Consider the following 19,032-nt stretch of genomic DNA (forward strand, 5'->3'; position numbering starts at 1 on the left):
AAAATTCTTCCATAAATGGAGTTGAATCCACAAACTGTTCACTTGTGAATAGTTTCTTGCCACTGTAGTAATCACTGTGTGAGCAGTGTAGCATGATTCTTGGGCTGATATCCTATGGCTAATTCTGCTAATACAAACCTCAGTATACACCCTGAGTACAGGCCCCCTTGTGTAATGGACGCCTCCTTCTAGATACTGGAATCTAGAAACTTAATTTCCACTTGTGTCTCTTAAGAATTCTGTTAGCTTTGCATGGGGAAGAAGAGAAAGAGTCCCCAAAGCAGTTGCCTAATCTCCTAAGTATGGTTAGGAGATTGATAATATTACATCTACAGAAGGCTAAATGTTGTACAAATAAATTCCTATTCAGTTCTTTAAAAACTGTTGTTTTAGTGACATTAGGAATATGTTCTTACGTGTAAGAATAGTGAAGTGATTTTAGTTGCTGTTTTGTGAAATAGTTGTGAATAGATGTGATAATAGTGGATAGTGTAATGGACATGGGTTCAAATCACTACTCTGCAGGGCCATTAAGTAGCTCTGGATAAGTCTCCATCACTTAGGCCCCTTCCGCACATGCAGAATAAAGCACTTTCCATCCACTTTCAATGCACTTTGCAGCTGGGTTTTACTGTGCAGAATAGCAAAATCCACTTGCAAACAGTTGTGAAAGTGGATTGAAAGTGCATTATTCTGCATGCGCGGAAGAGGCCTTAGATGAACCTACTCTGAGAATAAAAGAGAATTTCCTGTGTGTAACCCTGAGGTCAATAAAAAAGGGGTGAATATAAATGCAGATATTCATATAATTTTATATAATATAATTTTAATGTGTGGATGTGTTTTTTTAATAGTGAAAAGCAGCTTCAGCTCCCAGTAGCTGCAACTGGTGCTCTAGACCCTGAGAAGAAGGTGAGAGACTTGTCATGTTCTTGGCTCTGAACAGCTGATGTAAAATAACTTAAAATCACAATTAATTAGGAGTAATTAGTACAGCTTTGTGGCACCTTCTGCTGTTAGGCTCTCATTGTCAGCACTTGCTGCTCATTCCTCTTCTCTGATCACATTTTTGGTCATTACGTGTTATGGACAGTAAGGTGGTACTTTGCTGTTGGGCTGTCCAAATTGTGCTTTGCTGGAAATGGAGATGAGGCACAAGGTAGGAATGGGTTTCTGAAGTTCAGCCGTAAGCAAACTTGAAGGTAAAAGCAGTCTTTTTAGCAATTTATTGACTGGTTTCATTTATATAGTAGTGTTTTCAGAACAGTGAGGGCAGTATTTTAGTATCCTTGCCTTTGAAACTCATGTGTTTCTGGGGTTTCCAACCCTAGGTTAGAAATTTTGAGGATTTTTGGGGGTGGAGCTTATGGAAGGTGGGGAACTCAGCAGGGATTTGATTCTGTGGAGTTCACCTTCCAACACAGCCATTTTCTCGAGGGGGACTGATCTTTGTAGTCTGGAGATCAGTGGTAGTTCTCCTGGACCCCCATGGAGGTTGGCAACCTAATGACTGTCTGTGGTCTTTGATCAAATAAGTTTTGGTAAAGCTGTAGCTCCCATAATTCATCCATAGATAGAACTATCAGTCAGTGAGAAGTTGCTCCTTTTGCTCTGCAAAGGTAAAGCTACTCCCCTGTGCAAGCACGAGGTCATTGCAGTCACATCATGACATTTGCTTGGCAGGCCATTGTCACATCATGTCTTGTCACATCATGACTTTTACTAGGCCGGGTATTTTTACAGGGTGGTTTGCCATGCCTTCCCCACTTGCCAAGACTTTATCCCTAGCAAGCTGGGTACTCATTTTACTTATCTCAGAAGGATTGAAAGCTGAGTCAACCTTGTGCTGGCTACCTGAAACTGACTTCCATTGAGATCGAACTCTGGTTGTGACCAGAGCTTTGGCTGCAGTACCACAGCTTACCACTCGGTGCCATGGGGCTTCGGTTTGCTCTATACTAGCAACTGGCAACTGTATTTATGTAGAGCCTTGGAAAGCTGCTTAGTATATAGACAAGCTGGCACACAACAATTTGTTATGTTGGCCTGAACATTGCTATGCACATGTTTTCAAATAAACAAAATTGTCTTTGCTAAAGAATTCAGCTCCCAGCTTTAGTCTGGAGTACCCGTAGGGCCCAGGCAGGAGAGGGGAGGAAACAGGAGGACTCTGGGCAGTTGTGCCCTGGATTGACTCTTGTTCATGTGATTTTCACACTGTTTTCCATAGTTCTACCCCTTTTGTTGGGGGGTGGGGTGGTTCTGGAGAACTTGAATGTTGGTGGCCTCAATTTGCTATGCACTGGATGGGCAAACTGGGCAATGGGAGCCTCAGTCAGCTGTTGGGCTGTCAGCGGGATCTTTTGTCCCCAGCCTATGCTTTGCCAAACTCTGAGGAACTTGTAGTCAATAAAGTTGTGGTTTGATTTTTCCCATCTGTGTTATCCTTCTTTCTCTCTCCTTCTGGCTGGTCTCAGTTTGGCTTCAAGTAGTAATCACAGTGTAAAGTTGTCTCACAGAGAAATACCAATTGTAATGAATTTTCTGCACTATATTAAACATTTATCAAAAATGAATGTGATCACTAGTGTTTTGTAAGCCTCTCCCCCAATTTCTTTTCATTATGATCTTTTAATGATTAACTTAGGCTGAATAATATGTTCCCAAATTGCTTGGAGCTGCTGAAATTTATCAGTTTGGCTTAAAATTCTCTTGTTTCTATAATATTGCTGTTGCCCAGCAATCAGTTGCTGGGAAACTTCTGTTTTTATGACCCACAAGCATGATCATCATATGCTGGTTTCTTGGAGAAAGTGATACGGTAGTGTCATGGGCATTTATTGGATGCTGTCAATATTAAGTGCATCACTAATCCTGCCTCTGACCGCCTTTTCTTCTACTTCACAGTGGCTGTGTGCTTGTTGTCACCATCACTGGAACAGTAATTTTCTGCTTAAAAAAAACTTGCCTCATCAAAGCTAGCTGCAGATATGTTAGGACAGTGGATATTGGATCATGTGTTTAGTGTTAGAAAACACCTACAGGAAGGACAGGATATATTTCTGGGGCAAAGATGAGCTTCTGGAAAGACTCTGTATTGTCCTCCTGCTTCTTGGGGTGAGCAAGAGAAGCCCAGCTATCCTAGCACATGAAGATAAATGGTTGTTCTGCGTATTTTCTCATGATGGGACACTGAATGGACTACTCACAATAGACACCAGTCAAAATAAGTTATGAAAAGGGCTAATGTAAATAGATACATTTAAAAGCTTGGTAAGTGAAGGCATTTGGGTTAGGCTTAAGCATGAACACTAAATTAGTTGACTAATGTCTATTTCTGAAATTTGTAGTAGCTTAAATGAAATATTTCTTTAGTTTTTCATCTGGTGCAATAATATAGTCCTGATTTAAGCTGTGGAACAATGATCATTGAGTGATAATTAAAGCATTTAAATGTGCCATTGGTTAAGATGCTGAAAGTTAATGCAACTTAGAATATAGTGGTCATGAACACCTGGGTTTAAGTGTGTTGCAGAATCCTGGTTGCTGTGTGGTAAAAAGGATTCCTCCATGGGTCTGATCCCTGGTTTGTACCTCACTGCACTAGACATCATGGTGTGTGGCTTTCGTTTCCTGCAGAGGCGTAGGGAGGGGAAATGGCGCCTGGGGCAACACCTGCCCAAGAGTGTGCCCCAGCCTCGCCCCCACACACCCTGCTTACCTCAGCTAGCCCGGAAGCCATCATTGTCACCGTCGTCGTCTGGTCCAGCAGCAGGAAGAGCAGCACCGCCCGCCTCTTGGCCTCCACCGGCGGGGCCTAGCAGCAGGAGGCAGTTACCGCGGTGATGGCTGTGGCACCTCAGGAGCGGTGAGGCCTTGTAGTGGTGGGTCAGGCACAACAGGAATGCAACAGAGGTTGGCCAGCAGATCTGTGCTTGAGGTTGGAAGGCAGCGCGCTGGACCTCCGACTGTCTCCATCATGGACAGCCCAGAGGAGTCTGACTCCTGTCACCTGGCTCAGCTCCCTCTACCGCCTCCGCGCCCTTGCCCCATGAGCTTGTGGAAGCGGGCAAGCAGTTGCCCGGGGGGCTCAGCTGGGCAGCAGGAGTCGGTCTCCTCCGGGATGTCCATGAGGGAGACGTGGGAGACAGGCGGAGGCCCAGTGCGCTGCCTTCCCTCCTCATGCATGGGTCCGCCCGCCAGCCTCCGCCATGCTTCTCCTGCGCCTGGCCTACCTTGCGCCCCCTCACATGCCACCCCTCAGGGAAGAAGGCAGGGAGGGAGAGACTGCCACCGGGCCTCGATTTTTGGCCCACTGTGGCCATGTGACATGTCCCCATGGGCCCTACGCCTCTGATTTCCTGCCTATTGCTTGTGATCTTCACCTTAATACTAGTGAGGTTATAAATCTGGCTCTTCCTTCTTCGTTCTTGTAACTAAGATTTCCTGTCAAATGCTATCAGCTCAGTGAGCCCCATACTGCTACTGGGGACCTATAGGTTGCCCCCCAGACTGGAAAGATTGAGGACCACTGGAATGTCATAGGTGGAATTGTATCTCAGTTAAACAAATCAGGCTTTGCATACAGGAGGTCCAGTTTTGATAAAGAATATTGTATAGTTTTAAAATATCCCAGCAGAGATTTAAAAGTGTTTGTGGGCATGCACTGCACATGGACTGTTCTTCTCACCAACCTGCTTTTAGAGATTATGTCACCTCTTCCCTTCCCTCCTAGGTTCTGAGTTGTTCTTTTAATTCCCTGTAGTTCAAAACAGTTTGAAATGCTCTCACCCTTAATGGTTTGTGCAACCAATTGCTAAAGAGGAAAAAAATGCTGGGCTCAGGAATTCTTTAGGGTTCCAGTTGAAACTTGTTACAAAGCATTACCATTAGTCAGAGCTCAATATTTTCAGTACAGCTGTGGTAAATCTTAAAGACCCTACTAGAAATTAAGTATGATGCACACATGCACCGTTTTTTACCTGAATTATTCAGTTCTGTAGCTGTAAATACTAACTTTATTATATATACTGTCTTGCAGCTAAGTGAAGAAAAGGTAAAAATTTTAACATTGCCATTTTTGTCAACAATTGTTCCAAGTTGGTAGCCAGTCAGGCATGTAGGGTTCCAGAGCTATCAGCATTTTCTGGTAAATAGCACAGTAACTATTGTGATAAAAGAAATTCAAAAGGAAACCAATCTTTGCAATCATCTGAGATTTTTGCATTGTGTCGATGTTCATTATGCGTTTTTAAAACACAGTAACTATTTAGGAGCACTGCAGCTGCAAGGGAATCTGTTCAGAATGTGGTGGAATAGTTTGGAACCTGCATGCTTTTTGGACCAAGTTGCATGGCATCTCCTCCTTTCCTTCTGTAGCCTCTAAAACCTGTCAATAAACATTTTTAATTAGTGGATTCATAGTGCATATTTGGTATGCTTTTAAACTGAAAAGCAAAAATGCTTAACCAAAAAAAATTATAATTTTTCTGAGACGTATATTGGGTTTTCCCCTCTTAATTGCTAATGTTTTAGAAATGTTTATTGGGTATTGGATTCAACTTTCTAGAATTTTGCTCTTCCTTAGAAAACCCTTTCGAAAATTAACAGATGTGCTAATGATAGCTTTAACTCTCTCTCTCTCTATTACTAGCAAATTTGTCTAAGTGCATGGCAGTTATTTAATAGAAAATTATTGATGGCACTAGATTCAATGTGTTTTTATAGTACCATGAAAGTTGATGCCACTGTGTGAAATCACTGTTCTGTCTTTCAGTGGCGATCCATGCAACTGCAACTGTTTGAGTACCACAGCAACATCCTAAATAATAAATAAACCCATTTTTTCTCTATAGCCTGATAGACTAAGAGAGATGGGATTTGCACCACAAATTTCTGAGGAGAGGTCACCACCAGAAAGACCCAGAGCAGCCTTTCAAACCCCTACACCTGGACCTGTCTCCATATCTGCCCCTCCTGCTTTACCAGTAAATGAAGATTTTCACAGAGGATTATCCAGTGCTCTCGGAGAAATGCTGGCTCCCCGGTAACCTCCTGATAGTAATCTGTATGCCGTGGGTTGGGAGCTTAGCTAGGGATACAAGATCTTAGTTTTCCTTTATAGCACAATGTCCATGAAATCAAACCACCCTGGATATTTTTGTTTCTCTTGCTCACTGCACAATTAGCTGATGGATTTTATTGTGCTGTAGTTTATAGAACCCTAAATAATTTTGAAGCCCAAGATAATATTTTAGTGTTCTAGATAGGAATATTATTTTATTTATTTATTTGAAATATTTGTTTCCTGCCTTTCCAGCCTTTAAGGTGACATACAGTTTAAAAAGACACAAAACACTACATATACATGTAAATATGTAAGAAGGAAGTTCAATAAGGGAATTCTCAGTGAAACAAAGAAGTCTTTACACGCTGGAAAACAGGAAGAGGGGAACAGACTAATCTCCATGGGAAGGGAATTCCAGAATTTTGGTGCCATGACCAAGATGGCTCTTTTTCAGGTTGCCACCCATTTTGCCTTGTGTGGTGGGACACCTATGGCAAGGCCCTCAAAGATGACAGCAATGGGATTAGGAGGTCCTTAAGCTATGCTGGTCTTAAAATGTATGGAGCTTTAAGGGTCAATATCACCACCATGAATTGTGCCCAGATTCAAACTGGAATCCAGTATAGAAGGAACAAAACTTAAGTGATATAATCCATACGACTCACTCTGCCCATCATTCTTGCCATATTATTCTGTTCCAATAATACTGCTGAAAAACTTTTATCCATGACAACACCTATTCTTCTCCCTGTCCCATCTAACAAACTCTAAACCCTAGGTATGACAATAGAACCAGCAACAAATAGTGACAACATACCAAACTAATCAAACAACCCTCTACAAGACAAAACATTGCTAAACAACTAGCTCTATACAAAAACAGTCTCCTTTCATACCTCCATACTAAACCCCATCTAAAACTGCAAAAGGCAAGGTTGTAAAAATTGTTCAGTTTGTTATGCCCTATTTCCTGTAGCATTCAGTTTTGTAGTAGATTGACATGGCAGAAAAATGTAGCCAGTCTGCTACAATAGCATAGCAGCTAAATACGGCAGTCTGTTCTTTGTAACGATCACTTTCCATACAACAGATATGTCATCTAGGTAAAATATATTTAAATTCTCTGTAGTAGCCAACAAATAGCTCTGCATTTATTGTGTTATGAAATGATTTTCTGGAAAGGCCTAAGTGGTTTTGCTACAAAGATTTCTTGAAGCTTTTGACCAGAAGTCAGTATGCTTTGCCTTCTGATACATCTGTGTCTTTCTGAAGCAGTTCTTTGCCAGACATTAAAGGGAAATAATATAATTACATCAGGTCTTCCAGAAGAGAAACATTACCTGTGAAATAGTAGCATTGTTATATGGAAACGATACCCAGTTTTGTCTGTGTCAACTACCCAGCGAGTCCTTCTTTTAAAGCCTTGTCCTCTTTTTGTTTAGAATTGCACCTCTGCCACCGCCACCGCCACCGCCACCAACGCTGACAGCTAATTATAGAACACCATATGATGATGCATACTATTTTTATGGTGCCAGGAATCCTTTGGATCCCAGTCTTGCATACTGTAAGCTTGTTGATCGATGTAAATGTTTTACCACATAGAAGAAATAATAATAAACTTGTACCCAAATAATCCATTCCCCCGCTTTTTTAATAGGAAAAACAGAGATTTAAACACCATATTTTAGAACCATATTTTCTCTGAGTTCTGAAGCGGCTTTTAGGAATTATTTTTTCCTAACTTTGTATTAGCAAACTGTTTCTTCTTAAATAAATGTAGTTTGGAGAAATGAGCGTTTAAAGTGGAAACGCATGAGTGCGTGTGATTTTCTGTTCATGTTGACATTTTGATATGAAGCGGCATGTAAATGAGTAAAAATTAAATAAACCTGTGACTGATATGCTAACTTCATTTTTGGTGTTAACTTCTAAATACTTAGGGTTTTTTTTCTTTTTTAGAAAGAGAAGTCACATATAAAATCCTCAGGTTATGGAAGAAACCCCCAATCATTTTATTTTTTATATTAATTAATGCTTGATACACATACCTTTGATGTTAAGATTGCTTGCTGCCTGTAATACATTCCCCCATAAATAATGAATTTAAAATTAATGTATCTTGTATTGTTTTAGATGGCATGGGTATGATGGGGATCCAGCCTTCATCTGCACCTGCACCTGTTGTTGATGCTAGTCAAAAGCCTTTTGCTGGGTCTGTGTAAGTATTGCTAAGATTAGTTTGATGTTGTTGAGTTTTTCTCTTGAGGACTTGGAAAACTTTTTGTTGTTGCTATTGGATCTGTTTTTCAAATAGGATAGAAAAAAAAGTTAGGTTTCTGAAGATGATTTAAAATAAAGTTTTAGTTTTGAAATTGCCAGGCATAGGAATAAACTATTTGTTAAATACATCTTACAAAGAAGTTCAGTTTTGCATTGTATGATGTTGTTTTAATTTTTTTTAAACAAATACGAATACAGAAGTAGAAGTGGACCAAAACTCACAAATGAAAAACAAACAGGACTGGGGATATTTCCAGAAGAAAAACCAAAAACCTCAAGAGAAGCTACTTTAGCTTATCAACAAGAATTGCAGAAGCAGGTATAATGGATTGTGTAATTTTTAGAAATGGCTTTTATAATTTAACTGAAATTACTGTTTTTCTTTAGTGATGTTATCAGGAAAGAAAGAACTTGGATCTGATTTTTCTCTTTACATTTTCAAATCATTAATTAAGGTTCATGGCCCACTTGTCTTTCTAGTTGGGCGCCTGTTTTAAACAACTTTTGTTTTATAAATCGGGTTGTTTAATTTATAGCTTTTATCGTTGCAAACTGCTGCTTAGGTTTTAATGGTTTTAGTGTTTTATGCTGTTGATTTGCTGTTCGATTGAACAGCCATATTGTGAGCCGCCTTGAGCCCCTCGGGGATAAGGCGGCCTATAAGTCTGTCTAAATAAACAAACAAACAAACAAACAAATAAATAAACAAATAAACAAATAAATAAATAAATAGAAATAAAAGCATGCATTGTATTGTCAAAGTCTTTTACGGCTGGAATCACTAGGGTGTTGTGTGGTTTCCAGGCTGTAAGGCTGTATTCTAGTAGAATTTTCCCATGATGTTTTGCCTGCAACTGTGGCTGTGGCTGGCATCTTGAGATGCTAGCATTGTCCACCCATTCTCAGTTGGCTAAAACTGGGTTTTATAATATCCAATATTAATTTAACTTATATGTTTAACCTGTGCAGAGGCATCTCTAGGCAAACTGGAGCCTGGGGACAAAACCTGAGTTCGGTGTGCAAGCCCCCACCCGTTATGGGTGGCCACCCTCCCCCACCACGACCAAACAATGATTTTTTGCACCAGTTCACAAAACACCTCCCACCCTCAGCAAAACATACATGGCTCTCCCCCTACCAACTCTCTTTCCTAATTTTGTCCTCACACCAATCCGATGAGGTAGATTGTTAGCCTGAGAAACAGCTCCAAGACAATTCAAGTGGGTATTAAGCATGTAAATCTCTCACAAATCACCCCCAGCAAAACATTTACCAAACAAATGTCAGCATCATCTCTCACAAACTACCTCCAGTGGAATCCACCCCTAAGCAGCATCACTTTCAATGATGTTTAAACCAGGGAGCCCAGATTCTTCTTTTATATCCACCTTAAAGGGAGAATCTGGGGTACCCAGTTGAAACAACATTGAAAGTGATGATGTTTTGGGGTGGATTATCCCCCACCCTGAAAACAGCACCACTTTCAATGTTTAAACTGGGGACTTCAGATTCTTATTTTAAATCCATACCGGATTTAAAAGGAAAATCTGGGGAAATTTGGAGGGTACCTGCGGTCAGGGGTGCAATTCTTAAGCTATTAGCACCAAATTTTCCAGGGTATCTTTAGGAGACTCTCCTGATGATACCACACATGTTTGGTGAAGTTTGGTTCAGGGGGTCCAAAGTTATGGACCCTCAAAGGTCTAGCCCCCATCTCCTATTAGCTCCCATTGGAAACAATGGGGAGGGGGCACCCCCTTTGGGAGCCCATAACTTTGGACCCCCTGAATCAAATCTCACCAAGCCTGAGTGGTATTATCAGGAGAGTCTCCTGAAAAATCACTGAAAGTTTGGTGCGGCTAGCCTAAAAACTGCGCCCCCTGCAGGCCAAAAACTATTTTAAAAACACACAAACCTGAATGTTTTGCACCCCCCCCCACATGACCAAATGGGGGCGCTCGGGGACATTTGACTCCCCATGTCCCCATGGCAGATACACCCCTGAACCTGTTATCTTGAATTCCTGTCTGTAAAAAAGGGCCATGTCATATCCATCCTTCTGTGTCCAAGCAGTGTATTTTTAGTAGGGCTGCATCTAGGTTAGTGTATGTTATGGCTTATCATATGGGTTGTTCTTTAATTAACAATATTGATTGTGTTTACTGGAGTGGGGGCACGAGGAGGCTAGAGTCCTTGGTGTCACTTCCGGAAGGGGGCATTGTTGTGCTCTGGCCCCATTTGGGACCAAAGTGAGTTAAACGCTAGCTACTTCAAGACTGTGTGGAGCTGTGTGGAACTCCACGTGGAGTTTGAGTGCGGGGCTAGGTGCCCTGCCTTGATCTTCACATGGAGTTTGAAGTGGCTGTTTGCCATTGACCTCAGTTGCAGTTTAAAGCTGGCCCCAAGCCTTCCTGAGGCCAGCAGCAAACTGAGCACACAGCCAGTGCTCTTCTATTTTTATTCTGTTGGTTCCACCCTCGAGCTCCAACTCTGGTCAGGTGGAGCTTGGGCGGAGGGTGGAGCCAACAATATAAATGTAGAGGAGGACCTGCAGTGTGCTCAGTCTGAGCCTGGCCTCAGTCAGACTTGGATCTACCTCTAAGCTGCAGGCTTCACACCCGACCTCCATGTGGCAATCCCAGCTGGAGATTGGGGGTGGGGCCAGCTGGTTAGTGTCTCATCTGACCTCCTTTTCAAAATGACGCAGGGCGAGCCTGGCTGGTTCCGCTCCCAATCTCCAGATGGAGCTTAAGGGCAGAATGAGCCCTGTTTGCAGCACGCCGCTGCACTTCCCAACAGGGCACCGCTGTTGGGGGGCATGGTGCCCAGTTTTAACAAGCTATATCCCTATTTGCCTTGTTACTTTGCAGCTGTCCCCCCACAAATGTTTAAAAGATTTATACAGTTCTTTTATCAACTCTTCACCACCCCCACCCCCACAATATCAGCCTCTTCTGATGAGCAGATATTTTGGATCATGTGTTAGCAATGTAAATTTAGTTCTCTGTTTTCTCTGTATTAAATTATTCTTTTAAAATACATAACAATTTTGAGTTGCTTATTTTGACTGAGCATTAAACTTTGTTGTGATGTTTAGATATTTGCTGTATGTTTTTTTTCTGCGTGTCAGTGAAACAGTTGGGATCTTCTGATACTTACTTCTACTTTAACACTGCCACTGAGGATTTTTTGAACTTGATCACATACTAGTTAATTACTTAGCCGATAGTTTAAAAATGTCTCTACTTATTTAACAATATGTAGTATATTGAGTCCCTGTTTCATGCAAAACCAAATGTCTGTGATAGGAATTTTTAATATTTTTAAGAATCTGGATTATAATAAGCAGGTGTGTTTGTAGACATTATTGGAAAAATTGTTGTATTAAACTGGTGGTATATTCCTATTACATGAAGGAGTGATGCATCGGTATTTGAGCTCAGTATTAGTTTAAAATGTATTTTTATTCATAAGAGGTGCAACTGAATAGTTCTCCTTTACAGATAAAGGAAAGAGAAGAACGTCGCAGGAAAGAGAAGGAGGAAAAGGAACAGTATGAAGCCAAATTAGAAGCGGAAATGAGAAATTATAATCCATGGGGGAAAGAAGGTGGTGGTGCTCCTCTCAGAGACAAAAAAGGAAACCTCATAAGTATGTTTGAAAGTCAGGGGAACTTGGCTGTTGTGGGTTTTCCAGACTCTGTTACCAGGCTCTGGTAGTTTTTGCTCCTAATGTTTTGTTGCCCGCATGTATAACTGGCATCCTCAGGGAAATGTCACAGTGCGTGGCACAGTGTAGGACTGCTTTTTTATATCTTTAATCTATGGAGTTGCTTATGTTTAGAATTAGTTTACATAAGAAAACAAAATGGATGTGAAAGAGTGACTTGAAGGCATAGAAGAAATTTGTTCTTGTTATTTAGGCTGATACCTCCTTGGGCACTAGTATAAGAATACCATGTCTCTGACTTTTCTTTTTAAGATTCCTCTGACAAAGTGCAGCAAGAGGATGGATATAAAAGCATGGCATGGGAAGATGTAAATTGAGGAAGAATGATGCTAAGGGTGGGTTGTGGGAGGGACGTGATGTATGTTCTCAGCAGTATAGTATCTTGAAGTAGCTCTTGTTATAATTTGAATGATATGTTGGAGGTTCATTTTAAAAATACAAGATATCTAAAGAAAATATCCAAAATTACTGTTTTCAAGTCATGTAAATGCAGTTGGTAGAGCTACATGGGTAGAATTTAAATTTCATCAAAACAGCCTTTTCCATCAAAGAATCAAGCTGCTATTAAGTTTAAAAAGCACTTTGCCTCTCTTGCAGCAATAAAGGAGAAATCCAAGAAACCACTAGCTCTAATAATAGTACTTCCCTCCTCACACATGTAACTTGTTTGTGTCATAGTGCTGTTTTCATGAAATGAAGATATTAACTGGGGAGGTTGCATATAATATTTTAAAAAATAAATAAACTGAGAATAAAATTAAAACGTAAAGCTATTCTACATCTGGAGAAAACCATGTAGCACTGATAACTGGACATGCAGAAGTCTGGCTGATAAACGTTCTGTGCATGTAGTACTGAATCTTCAGAAGTCCTGACATGCACAGAAATCATAACTGATCTGTTTAATGTTTTCATAACTGAGAAATCATAACTGATCTGTTTAATGTTTTCATAACTGAGAAATCATAACTGATCTGTTTAATGTTTTCATAACTGAGAAATCATAACTGATCTGTTTAACGTAAGTGGGCTTTTACTCTATGAAGCTCACTTAATTCTGCTTGGTTTGTGGCCTTTCTGCACTTTTCTGAATGTACATGTGCAGAAACATTTCTTATCTTGAAACTGACCTAAAATGCCTCTTGTCCAAATAAAATAATGTAAGTGGCTATTCCCCCCACCTTTCCTTCAGCTGACTTGAACGTGATGCACAAGCAAAATGAAGATGCGTATCATAACCCAGAGGCACGAGTATATGAAGATAAAAGGGCCGTAGTATCTGTTGATCTAAGTTTGGCCTCCCCAAGACTTGAGAATACAGATGAATCTACAAATAAAATAGCAGGTTTAAAATAATACTGTATTTTCATTTTAAGTGTGTGTTGTGCTGCTGCTCACATTTATTGAATGTTATTTCTGTGCAGTAATTTTCACTAAAGATTGTCCTCATAAATTTGTCGGTAATGCCGGAAGCTAAAATATAACTGTTTTTGGATCCTTTATAGCTGCTTGTTCTCCACTGAAAAATTGTCCGTTCTTGGGCATGTTTGTACAGTGTCTCTTCCATCAAAAGGAGAGAACAGAAACCTATCCCATGAATTAGATCTACTGGATCATGTCTAAAGCATTCTGTTGATTTCAATCTGGAGCTGTGTATACTCTCTAGGCACAGATTCTGCCAGGGAAAAGATGCCTGTCATGGCAAAGTGCCAATCAGTCTTTTAAAACTTATTACATTCATGCTTTCACTTTTATTAAATGAACTGAAAAAGTGGATCTTTATTATTTTATTTATTCCATTTATACCCCACCTTTTTCGTGGGAAAGTTGAGATTCAAATCTGGGTTTCTCAGATACCGCTATCCCACACTGGCTGTCATTGTGAGTTCAAATAGTATGATTTGGAAATTGGGTGTTAAGAAGTTGATAATTTTTTGGCTCCATCCATCCACCCACCCATCTATCCATGCTTGATTGCAACTCATACAATATTCCTTGTAGGCCAGTGATGGCGAACCTTTTCGAGACCGAGTGCCCAAATTGCAACCCAAAACCCACTTATTTATCGCAAAGTCCCAACATGGCAATTTAACCTGAATACTGAGGTTTTAGTTTAGAAAAAACGGTTGGCTCTGAGGCACACGTTACTCAGGAGTAAGCTTGGTGAAGCAACTGCAACGCTTCAAATGGGTGAATCACGATCCTAGGAGGGTTTACTCAGAAGCAAGCCCCATTGCCAGCAACCGAGCTTACTCCCAGGTAAAGGATCATGCCCAGGCCAGCCTAGATGTGTGTGTGTGTGTGGGGGGGTGATTTTCCACCCCCCTCCCACATGATGAACTCTGTGCACGAGTGCCCACAGAGAGGGCTCTGAGTGCCACCTCTGGCACCCGTGCTATAGGTTCACCACCACTGTTGTAGGCATAGTCCAGATAACTAGTGCAAAACTGTGGTTGCTGTGTTTATATTAACTAATCAGCTATGGCAAAAACTGTTTCCAGTATTTTTCAAGCACAGTATAATAAATTGGAGTTAATGAACACAGACTTGAAAAGGCATATAAGGTGCTAAAATGCATTTTTGGAATTTTAATAAACTACCATATTTTCCAGCCAATCATTATCGTTCTTTAATGTATAAACAAATATCAGTCATTAAGAGCTTTCATGGCCTGAAAATTAGTCACTTGGAAATGCAAGACAAAGACTTACTTCTATGTTTTGTTAGCAGCTTCAGTTTTGTTGTGAAGTTACATTCTTAATGTTTATTTTTAAAGTAATTATTATTATTATTTTTAAAGTAACAATAATAAAGTACAAATAATCCGGAAATTAGACAAAGAAATCAGTCACTGAAAATATCCTTATAGATTTTTGCCTTATGCATTTTTTCATCATAATAATATTTTCAACAGTAATTTGAAGTTTTAACAGCAGGTTATTGTTTACAAATGATGAACACATAATGAAAGCTCATAATGCACTGGGCATGCACTAGTTCAGTGCATTGCAGGTATAGCATAGGTGACCAGAGTTCCTATATGACTAACAAAGTACCCTATGCCTAATGAATGAATGAATGAATGAATGAATGAATGAATGAATGAATGAATGAATGAATGATAAAGTTCCATGTTCCCTGCCTGTGCAGGTATTCAGACAGTGTGTTTGAAGGAACGGGAAATTTTCATTGCATTTCACCTATTTTTATCCTGGTCTGTCCTCTTATTTGGTGCAAGTTACTTATGCTGTGAGGGGAGAGATGTGCACTGACGCGCTGTATCCCCTAGTGGCCTGTTGCTCCACGTGTATATGCCTTTGTGCACATGTAACAGTGAGATACCAAAAAAAGGGCTCTTTAGAGCCTATGGGAATTCTCTAGGTACAGGTGCTGAGCCCTGTGGCACAGAGTGGTAAGCTGCAGTACTGCAGTCAAAGCTTTGCCCACAACCTAAGTTTGTTCTTCCAAGGTCAGTAAAAAAAAGTACCCAGCTTACTGGGAGTAAAGTGTAGATGACTGGGGAAGACAATGGCAAACCACCTCATAAACATGGTCTGCCTAGTAAACGTCGTGATTGACGTCAGCTCATGAGTCAGTAACGATCCGGTGCTTGCATAGGGGTACTTTTACCTCTTTCAGCTTATTGTGAACTGGATCACACCCCAGTAGCAGTTGGTGAAGAATGTTGGCTGATGCTTTACGTGGTTCTTTACTTCACACCAAATAAAGACTGTGTGGTTTCAATAAGATGACCAGTTATTTGATGCAAGGTACCAAAAGTCTATTGAAAGGCTTTTGTGCAAGCACAGACTTACCTATGCTTGATTCCTTCGTGTGTGTGTCTCAACTAGGCTGTAATTATACACAAACGTCTCCCTACGCTCGTGGTAATGTTTTTGGAGAGCAACCAACACCGGAGCAGCTTAGGCGGCAAGAGTCATACAAGAACTTCCTTCGTTTCCAGGCAAGTGTATATTTCTGTGTAAACAAGCAAAATACTTTTGCGATATAGTCTTTAAGGTTTTTGCCTAACGATGGGGCTCATGACATCTATTTTGGCAGAAATACACAATTTTTACCAACATTTAGCCTTTTTTAATTGGATGGTGTATCCTTACTTTTTGGGGCATGAAGTGTGTTATTCTTATGGTAGCAATAGCCCGTGAGTTACAGAGCAAAACTTCATTTTTTGTGCAATTCAAATGTACTTAGTTTTCTGAATCACATCTACTTAGAGTGCAGTTACAAAAACAAGGAAGCCAGGCCTTCATTTGGAGAGCAGAATCTGTTTTCAAAAGGCAAATTCAGGTAAGCTGTTTACATATAACCAAAATAAGTTGCTGAGAGGTTTTTGAACTACTGAGTTGGATCTGTTGCAGGAAAGAGTTCAGTGTACCCCATGCCTTATTTTTAGGATGGTCTTCTATTTGTCCATTTGTTCTCAGCATGCTGTTATTAACAAAGAATGGGTTCTTCCTTGCTAATTTTGTTTACGAGAGATGATTAACTGCTTGATCCGACGATCAGAGGAGAATGGCTATTATTCTGCAAACAAATAATATTTTTCCCACTTTCTAGATTGAGGAAAAAAGAAAGAGAGAAGAGGCAGAGCGTGAAAGACGAAGGCTTGAAGAAGAAAGGGAAGAAAAGATACTTGCTGAACAAAGGGCTAGAATACAAAGAGAATATGAAGAGGAACAAGAGAAGAAGAGACGGAGAGAGGAGGAGGTATGTTTTGCTAGGGCTTTGGAAGTTGCCTAATTAAAGAGAGTTCCCACTAAATAAAAATGATTTATCTCTGTGCAAAGTACTGCCTCTGATACAGGTTAAAAACTGAATCTCAGCATATGAGGAAATGAGAAGCTGAGTAGCCCCTCTGGTGCTGCAACACCCTCAAGTGTTCCACTCCCCTGGGAGAGGCCATCGCAACGTGGATAGAACAATCTTGAAGGAAGAGTTTCCATCATTCCCTTTTGCCCTCTTTTTGCCTTTCCTTCTTGCTGGCATCTTTAGCTTTCAAAGACTATCCAGCTACCCTATCCTCCTTGGGTATCTGAGCTCCTTTTTAAGACTTCTATCTTGCAATGATGTAGGTCCAGAGGCCACCTTAGACTCATTGCAGCATCTTCAGCTGGGAAACTTTCCAAGGGCAATGAGACTCAGCTGGCCCCTTTCCCCTCCCCTCACCAGCTGGATGGGAGCAGCCTCTTGGGGATGAAGGCAGGGGTAGGCGCCTCTGGCTACAAGTCCACACACCTTTGAGTAGTCTCTTGTATGGAATGGATCTTTATTGCCCCACCACCCAGGGCAAGATGTAGCCCAGCCCTTTTAAATTAAATCCGGAGAGCAGAGATGGAAATCTCTGAAATGAAATGATTCAGAACATCTTTTGTAAATCACATTGTTCCATATACACATTGTTTTTTAGTTAAAAATTGTATCAGTGCTGTGTTGGTGCAGCTGTTGTGCTACTGCTTGCACAAGTGGAACAGTACTAAGTATGTTCTTCTTTTTGCTCATATATTATTGTATCTGACCCACTGCCTAACTGGTAACTTCACTGGATTGCATTTTTTTTTAATTGAACACTCTGACTTGACCTTAATCCCACAAAGTTTATAGTCTAATCCCAGGCATATTAACTTGGAAATAAATCATGTTGAATTCTGTATGGCATATTTCTGAGGATATAGTCTTGGTCCCCAGGTTCCTTTCCTCTGGGGTGCTGTTGTGTGCACATGGAGTCCTTTCTCCATGTATGGGTTTTTCCAGTGACTGCAGTATTAGGGAAATCTTTGGCGATACACACCCCTCCTGCAGGGACTCAACGGCTCCTGCATAAGAATTAATGTTATTTAGTCATTTACTTCATTTATGCCCTGCCTTTATGCTCAGCGGGGGGGGGGGGGGGGGGGCTCAAAATGGATTACATTGTTCCCTCCTTCATTGTATCCCCACGATGACTGTGTGAGGTATGTGAAGCTCAGTGTGTACAATTGGCTTCCATGACAGAGTGAGATTTGAACCTGGGTCTTCCAAATCCTAGTCGGATGCTAACCAATCTGCAACACTGGTTGTCAGCGATGGTGTCGGTAGGAGAACTGAATTAAGTTTGAAGTTCACCCAACACGCTTCCTTTTGTGTTTGTATCTCATCTCTAGCAACGATTAAAAAATGAAGAACTATGCCGATTAGCTGAAGAAAGAAAAAAGGAGGCTGAAAAAAAGAAGCAAGAAGAAGAAGAGAGACTAGACAAACAACTTAAGCAGTTTGGCGAAAGAGAAAAACATATAAGGATGGAAGGAGAAAAGGTAGTGTGTTATTTTAAAAACCTGTTGCTTCAACTCCATTCTTGCTCAGTTTGATCTGAGGGACAGAGTGTCATGTTCATCTGCAGCCTCCCCAATTTCCCGGGGCCACTTCCAATTTGGTGTCTGAGACATGTATCAGTGGAGTCTGTCTTTGTAGGCAACACTCAGCCTTCATTAACAGACCATGATTCTTATGTTTGATGCAGGCAGCAGTGAAATGTTTTCATCTTCTTTTAGTCTGACTTCAGTTACAGCTGTAAATACAATTCTTATGCAGTGGAAAGGTTTATTGGCAATCTAAAGTAGAAACGTCATGATCAATTAGGCTGCTATAGTGACATACCCACTGGAAAAACCCACTATCAGAAATGGACAATAAATGGCTGGCAGAAGAGAAAGCATGCAGACTAATCCTGTGTGGAGGTTCTGTAATCACTTCAGTTTTTTTTTTCCATTTATACCCCGCCCTACACCGAAGTCCCAGGACGGCTTACATAATGGCGTTAAAAGCCCCGTTAAAACATAAAACATTAAAGATCTTTGTTTTCTGAATGATAATGGGAACAAAACAGAGTATAATTTCCATCTGGAAGCAATCTTGGAATTAAAAACCAATCGAACTAATGTTAAGCTATTCCAAAA

General features: G+C 40.7%; 1 protein-coding gene across 17 annotated transcripts in view; it reads left to right on the plus strand.

Moving 5' to 3' along the window:
• Window positions 1-19,032, plus strand: part of CSPP1 (centrosome and spindle pole associated protein 1) — a 60,125-nt gene that overhangs the window by 25,047 nt on the left and 16,046 nt on the right. For 14 of the 17 annotated variants that reach the window (XM_048507477.1, XM_048507468.1, XM_048507469.1 and 11 more), the window contains 11 exons: window positions 855-912; window positions 5,042-5,056; window positions 5,856-6,046; window positions 7,510-7,634; window positions 8,204-8,288; window positions 8,549-8,669; window positions 11,854-12,001; window positions 13,272-13,424; window positions 15,931-16,043; window positions 16,658-16,807; window positions 18,241-18,390. In XM_048507477.1, the coding sequence (XP_048363434.1) occupies window positions 855-912; window positions 5,042-5,056; window positions 5,856-6,046; window positions 7,510-7,634; window positions 8,204-8,288; window positions 8,549-8,669; window positions 11,854-12,001; window positions 13,272-13,424; window positions 15,931-16,043; window positions 16,658-16,807; window positions 18,241-18,390 (1,309 nt within the window). The remainder of the gene's footprint in view (window positions 1-854; window positions 913-5,041; window positions 5,057-5,855; window positions 6,047-7,509; window positions 7,635-8,203; window positions 8,289-8,548; window positions 8,670-11,853; window positions 12,002-13,271; window positions 13,425-15,930; window positions 16,044-16,657; window positions 16,808-18,240; window positions 18,391-19,032) is intronic. The other 3 variants (XM_048507484.1, XM_048507471.1, XM_048507483.1) reach the window with 1 other exon arrangement.

This window comes from Sphaerodactylus townsendi, linkage group LG09 (genome assembly GCF_021028975.2).
Source record: "Sphaerodactylus townsendi isolate TG3544 linkage group LG09, MPM_Stown_v2.3, whole genome shotgun sequence".
Taxonomy (NCBI): domain Eukaryota; kingdom Metazoa; phylum Chordata; class Lepidosauria; order Squamata; family Sphaerodactylidae; genus Sphaerodactylus; species Sphaerodactylus townsendi.